Source organism: Anopheles ziemanni, chromosome 2 (genome assembly GCF_943734765.1).
Source record: "Anopheles ziemanni chromosome 2, idAnoZiCoDA_A2_x.2, whole genome shotgun sequence".
Classification (NCBI taxonomy): domain Eukaryota; kingdom Metazoa; phylum Arthropoda; class Insecta; order Diptera; family Culicidae; genus Anopheles; species Anopheles ziemanni.
The window spans coordinates 59,749,774-59,762,443 of record NC_080705.1 but is presented as its reverse complement, the minus strand read 5'-3'; the positions used below and the strand labels follow the sequence as shown (position 1 = coordinate 59,762,443).

The following is a 12,670-nucleotide window of genomic DNA, read 5'->3' as shown; positions in this document are numbered from 1 at the left end:
TTTTAGTCATTTTAAGATTGGAAAACCACCTCCAACGAGTACGTCCAACAAGGCGCCCCGTGACCTTTTGGGGAATAAATCATTGGACAAGGGTAACAGGAGTGTAACCAGGGGTTGGCGCACCCGTTGTTGATCCCGATGTGAAGCCCTCCAGGGTTCTGTCACGCGATCGATCAAAACGTGCCAATTTGGCACATTTTCAATCATTGCCAGCACGCCATAAGCCTGGGCTGTATCTATTTCGGCACGTGAGAAGCACCCGGTTTGGGGAAACCATCTTTCCGTTGGCATAATCATCCTTAACTTTGTAAAATTTTGTTGGAAACCCCGTCCAGCACCTTCGATCAATATTATCACCAAATGAAAAGCCCAAGGTGTGCGTCCGCAGAATGAAGGAAAATCATAAAAATGCAAGTACTTCTATGGCTTTTGACTCGAAGCGCCAAACCCTCTCGGTAACGCAGTTTGATTGCAGTTTATCATGCTGTAAAAACATTAACCAACCCAGAATAGAGTTCGCGAAAGGTCGAAAATAAGCTACGCTGCCGGAAGAAAGTATGACTCATAAATGGGTTTCCTTCTTTACTTCCTCTGTTTTTTTTTTTTTGCTAGAGGCTTCAAAGAAAACAAAAAAAGCCCCGGAGTGCAAAACCAAACAAGAACTCTACCGCATGGGGGTGGTTTGCGGAAATGGCACATTCTCCTACCCTTTTTTGTTTCCTTTCGCCAGCCCGCACCAGCGGAATGGGATGGGAAAATCCGTGGCAAACAACCACCCAGACCGGACGACGACAGGATCAACCCAACCGGGAAGGGGGAATGTAAAATGGTAAGACTTGTGCGAAAGAAGGGAGCGCTTGAAGAGAGCTTGAAAATTATGGAATACACTCCAACCGAGAAGGAACTCCACGCTCAAGGAGCTGGCACCGAGTCCTTTTCCTTCGTTGTTTTGTTTTCCACCGTGCGTCCTTTCGATGGGGAGCACTTTCCACGTACCTTGGCCGGTCGAGCTGACTGTTACATTGATGGAGGAGAAAAAGTTGTTCTCCCGGTCGCAGGACAGGGTCGAGCTGTGGTCGGCCGGGCCGGGATTGGCTCCGTCCGACATGTCCCGTGCCTTGCGAAGGTTGCGCACCGACGATCCTTCCGACTCGGTGACCAGCAGGGCCGAACAGCAGAGCAGCATGGTCGCCAGCGTCGTCGTCGTCGCCGCCAGGCTTCCGCTTCGTAATCCACGTGATTTTGGCATTTTTCCTCGCGCGCGCGCGTTTCGCTTTGGCGGAAGGGGAAGCGGGAAAAGCGAAACTGCAATTTGTACCTTTCGTTTGGTTCACACTTTTCACTTCTCTTTTTTTTTGCTCGGAAACCCCTACCGGTGACGACACTCTTCGGTTATCATCCGGGCTGCAGCGCGTAAAGCCCTCTCTTCTGTTGCACCTTTTTTATTTATTCTCAAATGCACAGCACTATTGCTTCAAACCGCTTTGCAAACACTTGCCATTCATTCATTCATCACTTTTCGTACACTTTTTCGGGAAAGAAGTGCCACACGGGGTGTGAGAGGAATGGGAACGATTTATTTATTTTTTTCTTATGCAAACAACCTGCACACAGGACTACTGCACGGAAAACATTCACAAACTACACACTTGCACTAACAAAAGCTCCCTAGGGGCCCCCTTTTCACGAGGGGTTAGAATTCACTTTTGAACACTTTTACATCTACATGTAATTGCTGAACGGTGAACCCCGGATCTATGGTTGCTTGTCTACACTGAAGGGTGGAAAAATAAAATTGTAAATTTTAGTACCGATTGGCAACCAATAAAAAGCAACGGAGTGCTTCGATCGATTTTAAGTTCGGCAAAATAACCACTCATTCTGTTTGCCCCCCCTCAACCGTGTCCTGTCGGAAAGATAGATGACGCTCCGATATCAAATGTTTTATTTTTTCGCCCCCCAAATCCCGCGGAAACACGGCCGGATACGTCACCAAAACAGCACACATTCAGCGCCCACGAATGACACCATCGTAAAAGTATCAGCCGCCGCGTGCTAGATTTCGAACACAGCCACATGTCAATCACGGTCGCGCTGCGCCAACCACGACAACAACGAATGGTCAGACGGTGTTCCTGCTGTTGCACACCATCATCCGCACCAGCGCGCTGCATCAGCTGGTGATGATGATAGTGGTTGCACTTTTGCCGTGCAGTTTCCGCCTTTCTCCTTGTCCCACCCGCTGGTGCGCCCACTGTTATCGATGCGCTTCACTTCAACCAGTTGAGCTGCACTTGCTGCCGATGCGTTTGCGCTTGCACTTGTGCACTTGGCTTGTTTTCCTTTCGCACAGCTAGACTTAAGCCACCAGCGTGTGCAAGGGAACGGCGAGACGCTGCAGCGGAAATGCGCAATAAGACAAACAAATGTCGTGTCTCCGGCGGCTTAAGAGGGGAACGATTTGCAATCGATACCCTTTTTTTTTGACGTCGCGTATTGTCTTTTTGTCCTCCTTTGCGAATCGCTCCGCTCGTTGCAAATCGAACTCGGAGCAACCTTTGCACTAAGTCTGCCTTGCACCGACCATTTGTTTTGATCCCCCATGAAGCAGATCTGGTGCGGGCGGTTTTTTTTTTTGTCGAAAACCTTCACCCGATCTAGGTGTGTGGGAGGAAGCTGTGTGTGGTGACCACCACCGTCATCGTGGTCCTGTGTTTTTCTTTTACTTTTCTATGTTGTAACGTTCGTGACGCAGACGCGAAGTAGTCAGCAGTCGCGAGATCTGGTGACCGTCGTAACCGGGGCAGACAAACGGGCAGTTTGTGTTCGCAGATTTTGTTTCCTTTCTTTCCACCGCGCTCGCACTTCAAACACACAACACCGAATGCCATTTCGCGCACCTTCTCTCACGCTCTCGTCGGTCGTTGCTTTTTTTTTATCTTCCCTTCGTTCGTTCCTGCGCTCCCAGAGCAGAGCTCCGTTGTTTTACGTCCGTCAAGAGATGCGTGTTGTGGGGCGCCGTGTTGTAAAGAACCGAATGATGTTTCTCGGGACACGCAAATTCGCACCAGTTAGACAGGCACACCGGCAACACATTCTTGGGCCCAAACGAACCAGCAAGCTTACTTTTATTGCACAAAATTTCACAAAAACCTCAACCTATCTTACCCTGTTAGGATGCACCAGCATCAGCGAAACCAACCAAACTCGACGCACCGATTTTCGATTTCGCTACACACGTACAAACGTACGGCCGAAGCAGGCACAACACACCTCAACCAACCGCTACGAAAGTCCGGAGAGAACTGACCGGATTTCTTGCTCGCGACACGAACATAGCAGGCTCGGAACGGTTGAAATAACCAATTCGCCAATAACTTTTTGGTCCGTTGGCCGATTTTAACAGTTGACCCCTCAAATGAAAGGCCTTTTTAAAACTCATAAATTTGTTGAATGTAATATTTTTCCATCTATTCTAATTTTCGATAAAACTTAGTGTGTGAAACAGAGAGAGATAGGTAACGCTATAAAACTCGCATTCTCACTTCTGCAGACCGGTATTTACCGATTCATTGTCCTTTTTGCGAATAAAACTCGCGGGACAATGGTAAAATTACCGGTTAGAGGACCAATAACGATTGATTTATATGAAACAAAGAAAAAAATAGTTTTCGATGAAGAAATCAAATGATAAAACCAACAATACCTAATCTACATTTTATGGTTCCATTTTGTGAGCACATTGCTTATTTTAAAGAAATCCAGTGCTATAAAAAACGGGAAGCGTTTTTCACCGAGGTTGCTACAAATGCAATGGCAGTCATTCTGACGTTTACGCTTATCGCCTAAATACCTTGCCGCTTGTTTACATTTGTTATCGGCGTGAAATTTTCCTTCCAAACCGTAATTTCATCCAATAATATGGGATTTACGGACGTGATTAAATCATGCTGGGTCACGACACTATTTGGAGTTGTTCTTCTTCTAGCTGGATCATGTGTTCTGATTTACAATGAGGTAAGATACCCATTCCATTTGTGCGCTTCCCTTTAATCGCCTCCGTGTTTTCCAGGGGCGTACTATACGCATTCTTCTTTCGTTAGACGAAGCTTTCAATGATGCGGTAACTGTGAGCTCTGATAATCCGTATGAAAAACAATTCGAAGGGCGTTTGATTCATCTTAATGGAGCCTTGCTGACGGGAGAACCGCTTACGGAACCGGACTACAACATTCAAGTGCAAGCGGTCAAGCTCAAGCGTCGCGTCCAAATGTACCAGTGGATCGAGGAAACGGTGTACGAAATATCATTTTGTTGCATTTGTTTATTCGCCAGTCTTCAGCTCTTTTTCCTTCTTTCAGCGAGCATCGTTTTGGAGAGTCGGTGGCAACAGAGGAAGTTGATGATCGATCCTACTTCTACACCAAAGACTGGCGAGACGTACTGATCGATTCCCGCAGCTTCTACATACGCCATGGTCATCACAATCCGACAACGTTCCCACTCGACTCGACCATACATGTATCGGAGCATGTGCACATTGGCCCGTACGAGCTGGGCGATGCGGCCAAGGACCGTTTCAAAACGTTTCAGGAGGTCACATCCGACACCCGGCCCGAAGATCCATCGGTTAAAATGCATTCAGGGCTTTACTATCACTGCAACGATATCTGGAACCCGGAGGTTGGGGATATAAGGATACAATTTGCATACGCCGGCTTGGAAGGTTCCTATGTTACCGTTGTTGGCAAGCTGGAAAACGGAAAGATTGTGCCGTACGAATCGACCCATTCCAGGAGGGTTCTACTGTTGGAAACCGGCGAGCATCACCTACATGAGATATTCCGTCTCGAGCATCATCAGCAGCGCTTGACGGCGTGGGGCGTACGTTTCATCGGTTGGGTGTTACTGTTTTTCTCCACCATCTGCTGCGGGACGATTTTGAGGCACCTGGCAAGGGAGCGCCGGTTCTTGAGGATCTTCGTTCCGCAGTCCCATTTTTCGCTATCAACTAACATAACAACCTCACTGTCCGTGGCATTGGTCATTGTATCGATTGCGTGGATTGTCCACCGACCGTGGCTTGGTGGTGGGCTTCTGTTCGCCGCTATGTCTCCATTTTTGTACTGCGCCCGTGGACTCGTAGGTAGTTATCAACGAATTGACTGATGGAAGAGAAGTGGCAGTTAGTGACCTCACGGTTTTTAGACAAAGTAGTGAATTGATTATTTTTTTACTGTGTGATATTAACATGGCAAGTCCATTGTAAACCAGACGAAAGTTTCTCGTAATTTAAACGGTTTTACAATTCTTACAATAAACTAATTTATTTCTTTCTCATATAATGCTAATCAATTTGTTTGGTCTGCATTTGTCTTTATCCTGTGAATTTTAGAAATGCTCTGCAAATATCTTTTTTTCAGCCTGTACAGAGTAAAAAGAATAGAAACAAATCCTGAAATAATTACAACTTTCCAAAAACTGTTCCTACGTTTTCATAGTCATAACACATTCAAAATACATTTTTTCATCGTCCTTTTTTCTAATTACTAGCTATTAGTTTGCACACATTTTTTCGCGGTATGAAGTCTATCTGGTTTTACAATATTTTTCGTATCCCTTTTGGCAACTTTTTTATGCTGATACATATATAAAAATCATTGTGTAGAATAAGTGTAGAATCTTCAGTCCTTGCAGTTCGTTCATCGATTCCAGCGATTGTAATGTTGCAGCAATTGTAACTGTACATAGGTACATGTGCATACCCGGTTGACAGTAATTAACATTGTTGCTGGTACTATGTAGTTCCAGCAAGAGTCCCAGCAATCTGCCATGGAATAACTTGCTGGTACTACATGACAGCTGCAAAAAAATTGAATTTTTGTCAACCGGGTATGCATATGCTTTCTACATTTTTTTGAGTTTTCTGATTTTCTGGTTTTTCTTTGGAAATCTTCAAACTTTTCATTTTTACAAAAATTTTCTTAATTTGATCAAAAGAAACAAATTACATGGAGGCTTCGTTAGTTTTCGTTTTTGGGAATTTTCAAATTTCCGGCTTTGCTTGAGAATTTTAAAATTTTCGTTTTTTCTAAACCCGCCTTTTATAAAAATCATAAAATCATACATCTTCTTCTTCTTCTTCTTCTTCTTCTTGGCGTAACGACCTCTTGGTCATGCCTGCCCGTTAAGGGCTTACGAGACTTGTTTCCCTGTTGTACGTGGATAGTCAGTCCTCTCGTACAGGGGAGGGGTCCGGTCTCGGTTGGGATTCGAACCCACGCCGTCGAGGTGGTGAGCCCCGGCGCTCATGGGCCGATTTTCTAACCGGCGCTACCGCTCGGCTGTCCGCGGACCCCCGAAAATCATACATAGACATCGCCAAGATTGATCCAGACGGTTTTGAGTTTTAACCTCACGAACAAATAAACATTCATTTTTATAGATATGGAATAATTACGAACAACGAGTAGAAAACTCGAATTGTTTCCGTTTTTATAGGTTTGTAGAATTAACCGTAAAATATTAATCTTTAATTATTTGAAAATCCGCTAAGACCGAAATGTTAATCTTTTGGCAACACTGCTGTGAGTTATTTTCGAACTATTTTCGAAACGTCAAACAAATTCCAAACAAGCATTTCGACCAAGGTTTCTTTTTCAATTTTCTACAGTTAATAATCTACGAAAATAGACGCGACAGGCAAATCTTTAATTCAATGCAGTTTTCTAGAAAACCTCTTATTTTTAGAGGTTTTGCTCCGCTACAAAAGTTGCGAAATATAGTAATTCCTGCGTCGCAAGGTTGGATTGTCACAGTTTATTATGTCTATTTATCTTGATTTTGTCAAGTCCAAAATTGGATCGATTTTGACGGTTTTCGGTTTTCGAATCATATTTTTCAAACTTTCACACATAAACGTGTTCTCTAAAATGGCAATCGAACTGATTTTACTTTGATTTTTCCCAAAAACTATTCGTTTAATTTTCTTGTCTGGGATTTTTTGGTTTGGTCACGATTTCCAACATGGCGCTATGTCTGTCAAATTATTCCATGCGACCTCACCTTTCAACCAACCTGCGATCGGATTCAATTTTAAACAAACAACGGACCAACGGATCAAATTGACGGCGGCAGTCGGATAAGTGCGTCGCGCACGGTTGTCTCTGCGTTTGTAGGTCTCGCGTTAAAATCCGCTCTATCGCGTAAAATAAGCGTCGCGTTGTTTGCAGAACTAAAAAAACGGAATAAGTGCGCATAAGAGTAATCGTTCGATATCCGTGTCATTGCATTAAAAGGCTAATAAGTGGTTCTGTGCTGGAAAGTGTTTTGATGGCTTTGCTGTGGTCCGTCCGGCAGGCGGCTGCAGGTAGAAAAGCGTCCCGTGTTGTTTGGATGAAGCCACATAACTTGTGCATCGTTCCGGGTAGCAGTGCATCTTGGTGAAGAAAGTCGCCTTTTATTGTTGGGGGAAAAAAGCTAGTTGAAAGAAAAACGCCAAGAAACCTGCTTGGCTGACGCGGTGTTGGGAGAAGGCGCAGGGTTTGGCTGTCGGTGAAGCAATTGTGACCGTATTACCGTGCCTTCTCCGTGTGGTGAAAGAAAGGAAGCTTCTCAAGCCAGAAAGATCTCCGCGGATCGTCACGATCGTTCTCGGCGAATAAAAGTTTAAACAAATCGAAATAATAGTTTGCCGCGAACCTTGCGCGCTGATTATCTGCATTCCCAGTAAACGCAGAGTGCTAGTGTGTGTTTGTTTTAGTGTCGTTGAGTGTTTTATTTCGGAATCGCCTATAATCGCCACAGTAGGCTCGTTTGAAACCAGTCTTGTGAAACGGTGATTTGATTGGAAAGAGATTTGCATTTTTCATTCACTTGTGACAAGTGCACTGACCTGGATTTGCGAGCTTGAGAAAGCACTGTTATCCCGCTGTTCGGCGTCTTGCCGTCTTGGGGATTCTCCTACATTCACCGTTTGGTTATTTTTTAACATTCCACAAAGCAAGTTCGTCTTGCGGTGCGGGTTGTGCCATCGTCCTCCGGCTGCCCACGATGAAAGAATCGCTATCGCTGCACGACAAGAAACCAGTGATGTCCGGCGTCGTAGGGGGTGATGCGGGGCTGGCCGATAAGAAGTTGGCCCCTGTCACGCCGTTCCTGCCGTGTCCGAAAAATCCGCTACAACCAATCGAAAATACCATCGCGGAGCCGAAGATGCTGTCGACGGTGGCGGAAGAATCGACAGCAGCCGGAGAAGGTGTCGGAGCGCCAGCGGTGCAAGCAAGTACCGGCAGCAACCTACATCCGGTCGGAAGTACGGAAGGTAAGTCGAATGCAATCTAACGGGGGGAGGCAACCTCTTCGCAGGTAGGCCAATGGCGCACTTATATCGGGATGGAATTTAAAGTCTGTGGGAATCCAATCGATCGGGGGAAGATTAATTTGAACTGGCCATGAGAGCCACTCGCCTCGAAAAACCCATCAAATAATCGGCTCATAACGTTAAGGGTCGAAGATGTGAAGCCATAAGACGCTCCATTCGCCGAATCGAAGTAGCCGGAGCCTATCTGTGTCGGGGTTGCTGGCATCTGTTTTTACTGCGTTCTACCGTCATCTTCTAATTTTTTCCCTCTTTTCGCATTTTCGTACAAACATGCTGCTGCTCTTCCCTTCCCTTCCCTTGTGCCCTTCCTGGGTCGTGCTGTGGCCGGTGTCAATGTGTTTGTGTCATGTATAGCATAGCAAAGCCGGTTTGTTGTGCACATCGCTCTTCCCCCTTCGCTTCGTTTCGTTTTTGGCCTTTTCTGCCATGTTGGTTCATGATCATCAATGTTCATCCCTGCAATTGCTGGAAGGAAGCGTCACGCCAATAAGGGTGTGTGTTACAGAAACAGCAGAGAACAGAAAAAATATGCGTCAGCTTCAGGAGAAGATCATCTTGGGTTTGTTACCTGCTTACAAATTCTTTACTTCTTCCTGAGACTTAACGCACACCAATTTAAGCCAGGAGTTGGTGTAATGATCGTTTCACATGTTTTTTTCCACTTAAGGGGGTGTGCTAACTGTTTATTAAACTCAAGGCAAACGGTACTGAATTCTAAACAGTTGATAATCTTTTCTCAGGATGAGTAGAAAAATATGAAACCCACTGTACGTGGGCTCCTAAATAATTCAAGATTTTTCCTTAACATCCTTATTGGATATTGTCTCTTTCAAAGAACCATTTGGAATATTCATGAAATATCCATCGCATACCGTCAATAAAACTTTTTAAGAGTTTTTTTTAAATGCTCGATAATTTTGCCGCTTTATCATAGATTTTTGCGTTAGTTTGGTCATGTTTAATATAAAAAAGGATGATTTGATGAAAAAAATATAGTTATCCATTCTAAGTGTTTGAACGATGATCGCTAAGTCCTTTGATCTTTTAGGTGGGAGTGCAACTTTACTTTACTTTAAGTTACACATGGAAAAAATGCTCTCCAAAATCTTCATTTTGAAAACAATTTTAGAGTTGATGTCGTTTTATTATTTTTTTGTAGTAGAAGAAAGGCTAGAGAAACGATCTTTCAAAATTTCAGGCGACAAATTAATGTGTACCGCTTACGGGGAGCATGTTGTCTTATTTCTTAGGACATTTTACTATGTTAGCTTAACATTTTCTAGGAAATTTAAATAATTTAAGCTAAGGAATGAAAAATATTCCATTCAAATTTCCATGCAAATAAATGCTTTATTTGGGATTTGAACTGTAACACTCGATGCTATCATGTTATGTTACTGGCTAAATTTGGCCAGATTAAGCTAATACACAATAATCTCATGTCATTTTATGCCACCTATATTTATACAAAAATTGTGTCTGCAATTTACAGAATATTTGGGAACAGTTGTCCGTAGTATCACTGTAAAACTAACATTTTTAAATTCGTTTCATATTTGTAGAGAGAAAATCAATCATCCGACACATCGTTTTTGTTGTTTGATCGTTCTTGGACCACCAAGTGTTTAAGTGTTTATTTTTCTACCGCTGGAATACGGCGAATGCAAATCTGCGGGTGAGCAAAAGTATCACGTCAGAGGTTGCTTTACGTCATGGACAGACTGGTTTTCTTCGGTATGAAGACATTTGCTCATAAACTTTTTTTTTCGTTGCGAGCAATGGGATTAATCTCGCCAGTTCCGTCTTATGACGTGTTTAAAAATAATTGAAGCGTTCTATATGAAACATTGGCGGAACGGAACTTTGAATAATTTCCTACGGCGGCATGATGGTAATAATCTTGACCAATGAAATTATAATGCAGGCATAAAACGAATACATTTTCCATTACCTTCCTTCCTTGCAGTGCTCGGAAAATGAAACCCTAATCATTTAATACCTCACCTTCGACAATATCCTGAACTCTCGGCGTCTTATCTTCATCAACTCTGTGAATGGAAAGCTTCATCGCAAACGTAATCCTAAGCTTTATCGCAGCTTTCGGCATTACAAGTGGACCCTTCCATCCAGTTTTGTTGTCGTTACCATTCCTCAAAAGCTCACCTGTTGTGCATCCGGCGAAAGTCCGCAACCATTTCGTTTTACAATACCTTCCTTTTCCCTCCCCCCACGCCCGGGTCCAATTGCTTCGGTTCCACACGATTCCTTCACCATTCGGGGCGCGACGGACGAGAATGACGGCCGGGGCAGGACTTTTAGCAACAGGTTTCGCTTAACCTCTCCGTTTTTTTGTGCGTGCCTGCGTGCGTGTGAACGTGGGAATATCCTTCCGGGGCTCAGGGTTGTCCCGCAAAAATGTCCATCATACATCAACCCGTTCGTGCATGCTTTTTTTCTTGCTTCCTTCCTTCCGACCTTGGTGGCCGGAACGGTGAACTTGTTGAAATGGAGTTAAGTTAATGTTCGCTCGAGTGGAACTGGCGCAGGGAGGCGAGCCCGGGTCGGGTAGGTCCGTCGAGATATGGGTGAAAACTGGATCCTTTCTTTCGTTGACCACCTTGCGTGATGTGGATAAGGGTGCCTTTTTCAGGATGGACGATGCAGTCGAGTGATTCTTTTCGGTTTTCCAACGCCCTGGTCACCGTGCGAGCAAACGTCTTCAGAAGATGAGGTAACCTCACTTCAGCCCTTGACAATTGTCAACGCTGCAATTTGAGATCGGAGAAGAAAGGTTTGCCCCTTTTAATTCACACCTTTTTTCTCACCTTTCGTTCAAGCTGTTCCAAACGAGTTTCGTTTCGTGAATGAAAATACGGCGACGAACGAGTGTTTTTCCTTCCTCACGGCGAATTTTGACAGATGAACGGTCAATCCGTCTCCGCCAAGGACGCACACGGATGTGTCAACCAACCGTGTTGGGCAAACGCTTGTGGTCGGAACGAAGTCACTGCTGCCTGTCGATGAGTAATCAACCCGATGATGACGACGATGATGATGATGATGATGGTACACCTGTTTTAGCGATGGTTATTCTTTACTTCACCCCCACCCACGATACTGTCTTCGAATAAGTTTTGCGTGTACAAAGCTGTCAGAACTGTATGACGCGTTCGGTTTATTTTTGTCGTCCAAAAACGTTTGTTCGGTTTTTTTTGCGCTAAGATGCGTTTCTAAACGGCTCTCGGTGTTACGTTTGGGGCGACAAAAATGGTGAAAAATACCATCTTGATGATTGGTACGGGGGAGAAAGGTCTTCATTGTACGTACCTGTTTCTCTTTCCCACTGCACTGGGAAGATAAACTGCGCACATGTTTCGCCAGACAAGAAGCCAGGGAAAAGATGTATTGTCGAGCTCCCTCCTCCCCCTCCCGTTGTCCCATGTTTTCTTTTAAATGGACGACAAGGGGAGTAAATTCCCAACGGCGTGGGACATTGAGGCGCGAATGCTAAGCAGATGTTAATGAGGGAATAAGGTTTCGCTGCCAGCTGCCCCTTTCTAGTGCCTTTCGGCCATGAAGCCAAATTCATCCGCACCCTGTTAATGGGGCGTCGAAGGTTAGACGGAATCCCCGGACCACCACTATGCCACGTCAGGTGTGTCACGGTTTGTGACCGCCGCCCCGGGGAGAGGGCCAAGCGAAAGGGTTTTTCGCGCCGGGAAAATGGAGCAATTCTTCACCTCGTCAGCCTAATGACCCTGTTAATCTTCCGATCCTTGCTTGGGGACTCGTTGAAGTTCGCGGTGCAGAAATGGGAAGAAGCTGCTTCGGGGTCAACGTTGGACACCGAAATGTTCACCTGCATCTCTCTTTTTGTTCGGGTTCGCTCTCGGAGTGGTCCAAAAAAAGACATGAAAAGGATAAGCAATCGCCAGGATAACAATAAGGAAAAATAAAAGGGAAGAAGATGATGAAGAAAAAACACTGATAAGAAAATAAAAATACAGCTCCGCAAGGCACAAAGTTCCGTAAAGCACAAAAAAAAGTACAAGCAAACAAAGTAAGTCGAACGTTAAGTATAACCATTTGAAAGCCACGTCCGGCGCTCAAAAGAGGCTTTTTGCCGGCTCGGTTCGGGTGTGTTGGGTGGGGTTCTTTTGGTATGGAGTGTGAGCATCATCTTTGAAGCAATTTTCACCCATTAGGATGAAAATGGCGTACCTCCTACGCGCGAGTTTCGTGGGTGAAAATTGGGTCGGTCGGCTTCGTTTCTACTTCTTTCCTTTT

General features: G+C 44.8%; 3 protein-coding genes across 4 annotated transcripts in view; 2 read left to right on the top strand and 1 right to left on the bottom strand.

Annotated features, from left to right (window-relative positions):
- The window catches only part of LOC131290780 (division abnormally delayed protein), a 118,185-nt gene extending 114,912 nt beyond the window's left edge, over window positions 1-3,273 (bottom strand). The window contains exons 1-2 of the mRNA XM_058319958.1: window positions 3,169-3,273; window positions 993-1,774 (exon numbers count right to left, since the gene is read on the bottom strand). Coding sequence (XP_058175941.1) covers window positions 993-1,249 — 257 coding nt within the window. The 5' untranslated portion in view covers window positions 1,250-1,774; window positions 3,169-3,273. The remainder of the gene's footprint in view (window positions 1-992; window positions 1,775-3,168) is intronic.
- A 648-nt stretch (window positions 3,274-3,921) lies between these two features.
- On the top strand, window positions 3,922-5,270 carry LOC131281215 (transmembrane protein 43 homolog). The gene is made up of 3 exons (XM_058310479.1): window positions 3,922-4,017; window positions 4,073-4,296; window positions 4,362-5,270. The coding sequence occupies exons 1-3, from the start codon at window positions 3,922-3,924 to the stop codon at window positions 5,167-5,169; spliced, it is 1,128 nt and encodes a 375-aa protein (XP_058166462.1). The 3' UTR covers window positions 5,170-5,270.
- A 2,476-nt stretch (window positions 5,271-7,746) lies between these two features.
- The window catches only part of LOC131282458 (protein ECT2), a 71,848-nt gene continuing 66,924 nt past the window's right edge, over window positions 7,747-12,670 (top strand). Inside the window, exon 1 of one of the 2 annotated variants that reach the window (XM_058311932.1) lies at window positions 7,747-8,226. In XM_058311932.1, coding sequence (XP_058167915.1) covers window positions 8,053-8,226 — 174 coding nt within the window. In that variant the 5' untranslated portion in view covers window positions 7,747-8,052. Of the gene's footprint in view, window positions 8,324-12,670 lie in introns of both variants that reach the window. The other variant, XM_058311931.1, reaches the window with a different exon arrangement.

Bases quoted from the DNA above. Each gene is read 5' to 3' on its own strand.
- LOC131281215 (XM_058310479.1), top strand. From the start codon at position 3,922: ATGGGATTTACGGACGTGATTAAATCATGCTGGGTCACGACACTATTT. The intron at 4,018-4,072 runs GTAAGATACCCA...CGTGTTTTCCAG, and splicing joins GTGTTCTGATTTACAATGAG to GGGCGTACTATACGCATTCT. The intron at 4,297-4,361 runs GTACGAAATATC...TCCTTCTTTCAG, and splicing joins CAGTGGATCGAGGAAACGGT to CGAGCATCGTTTTGGAGAGT.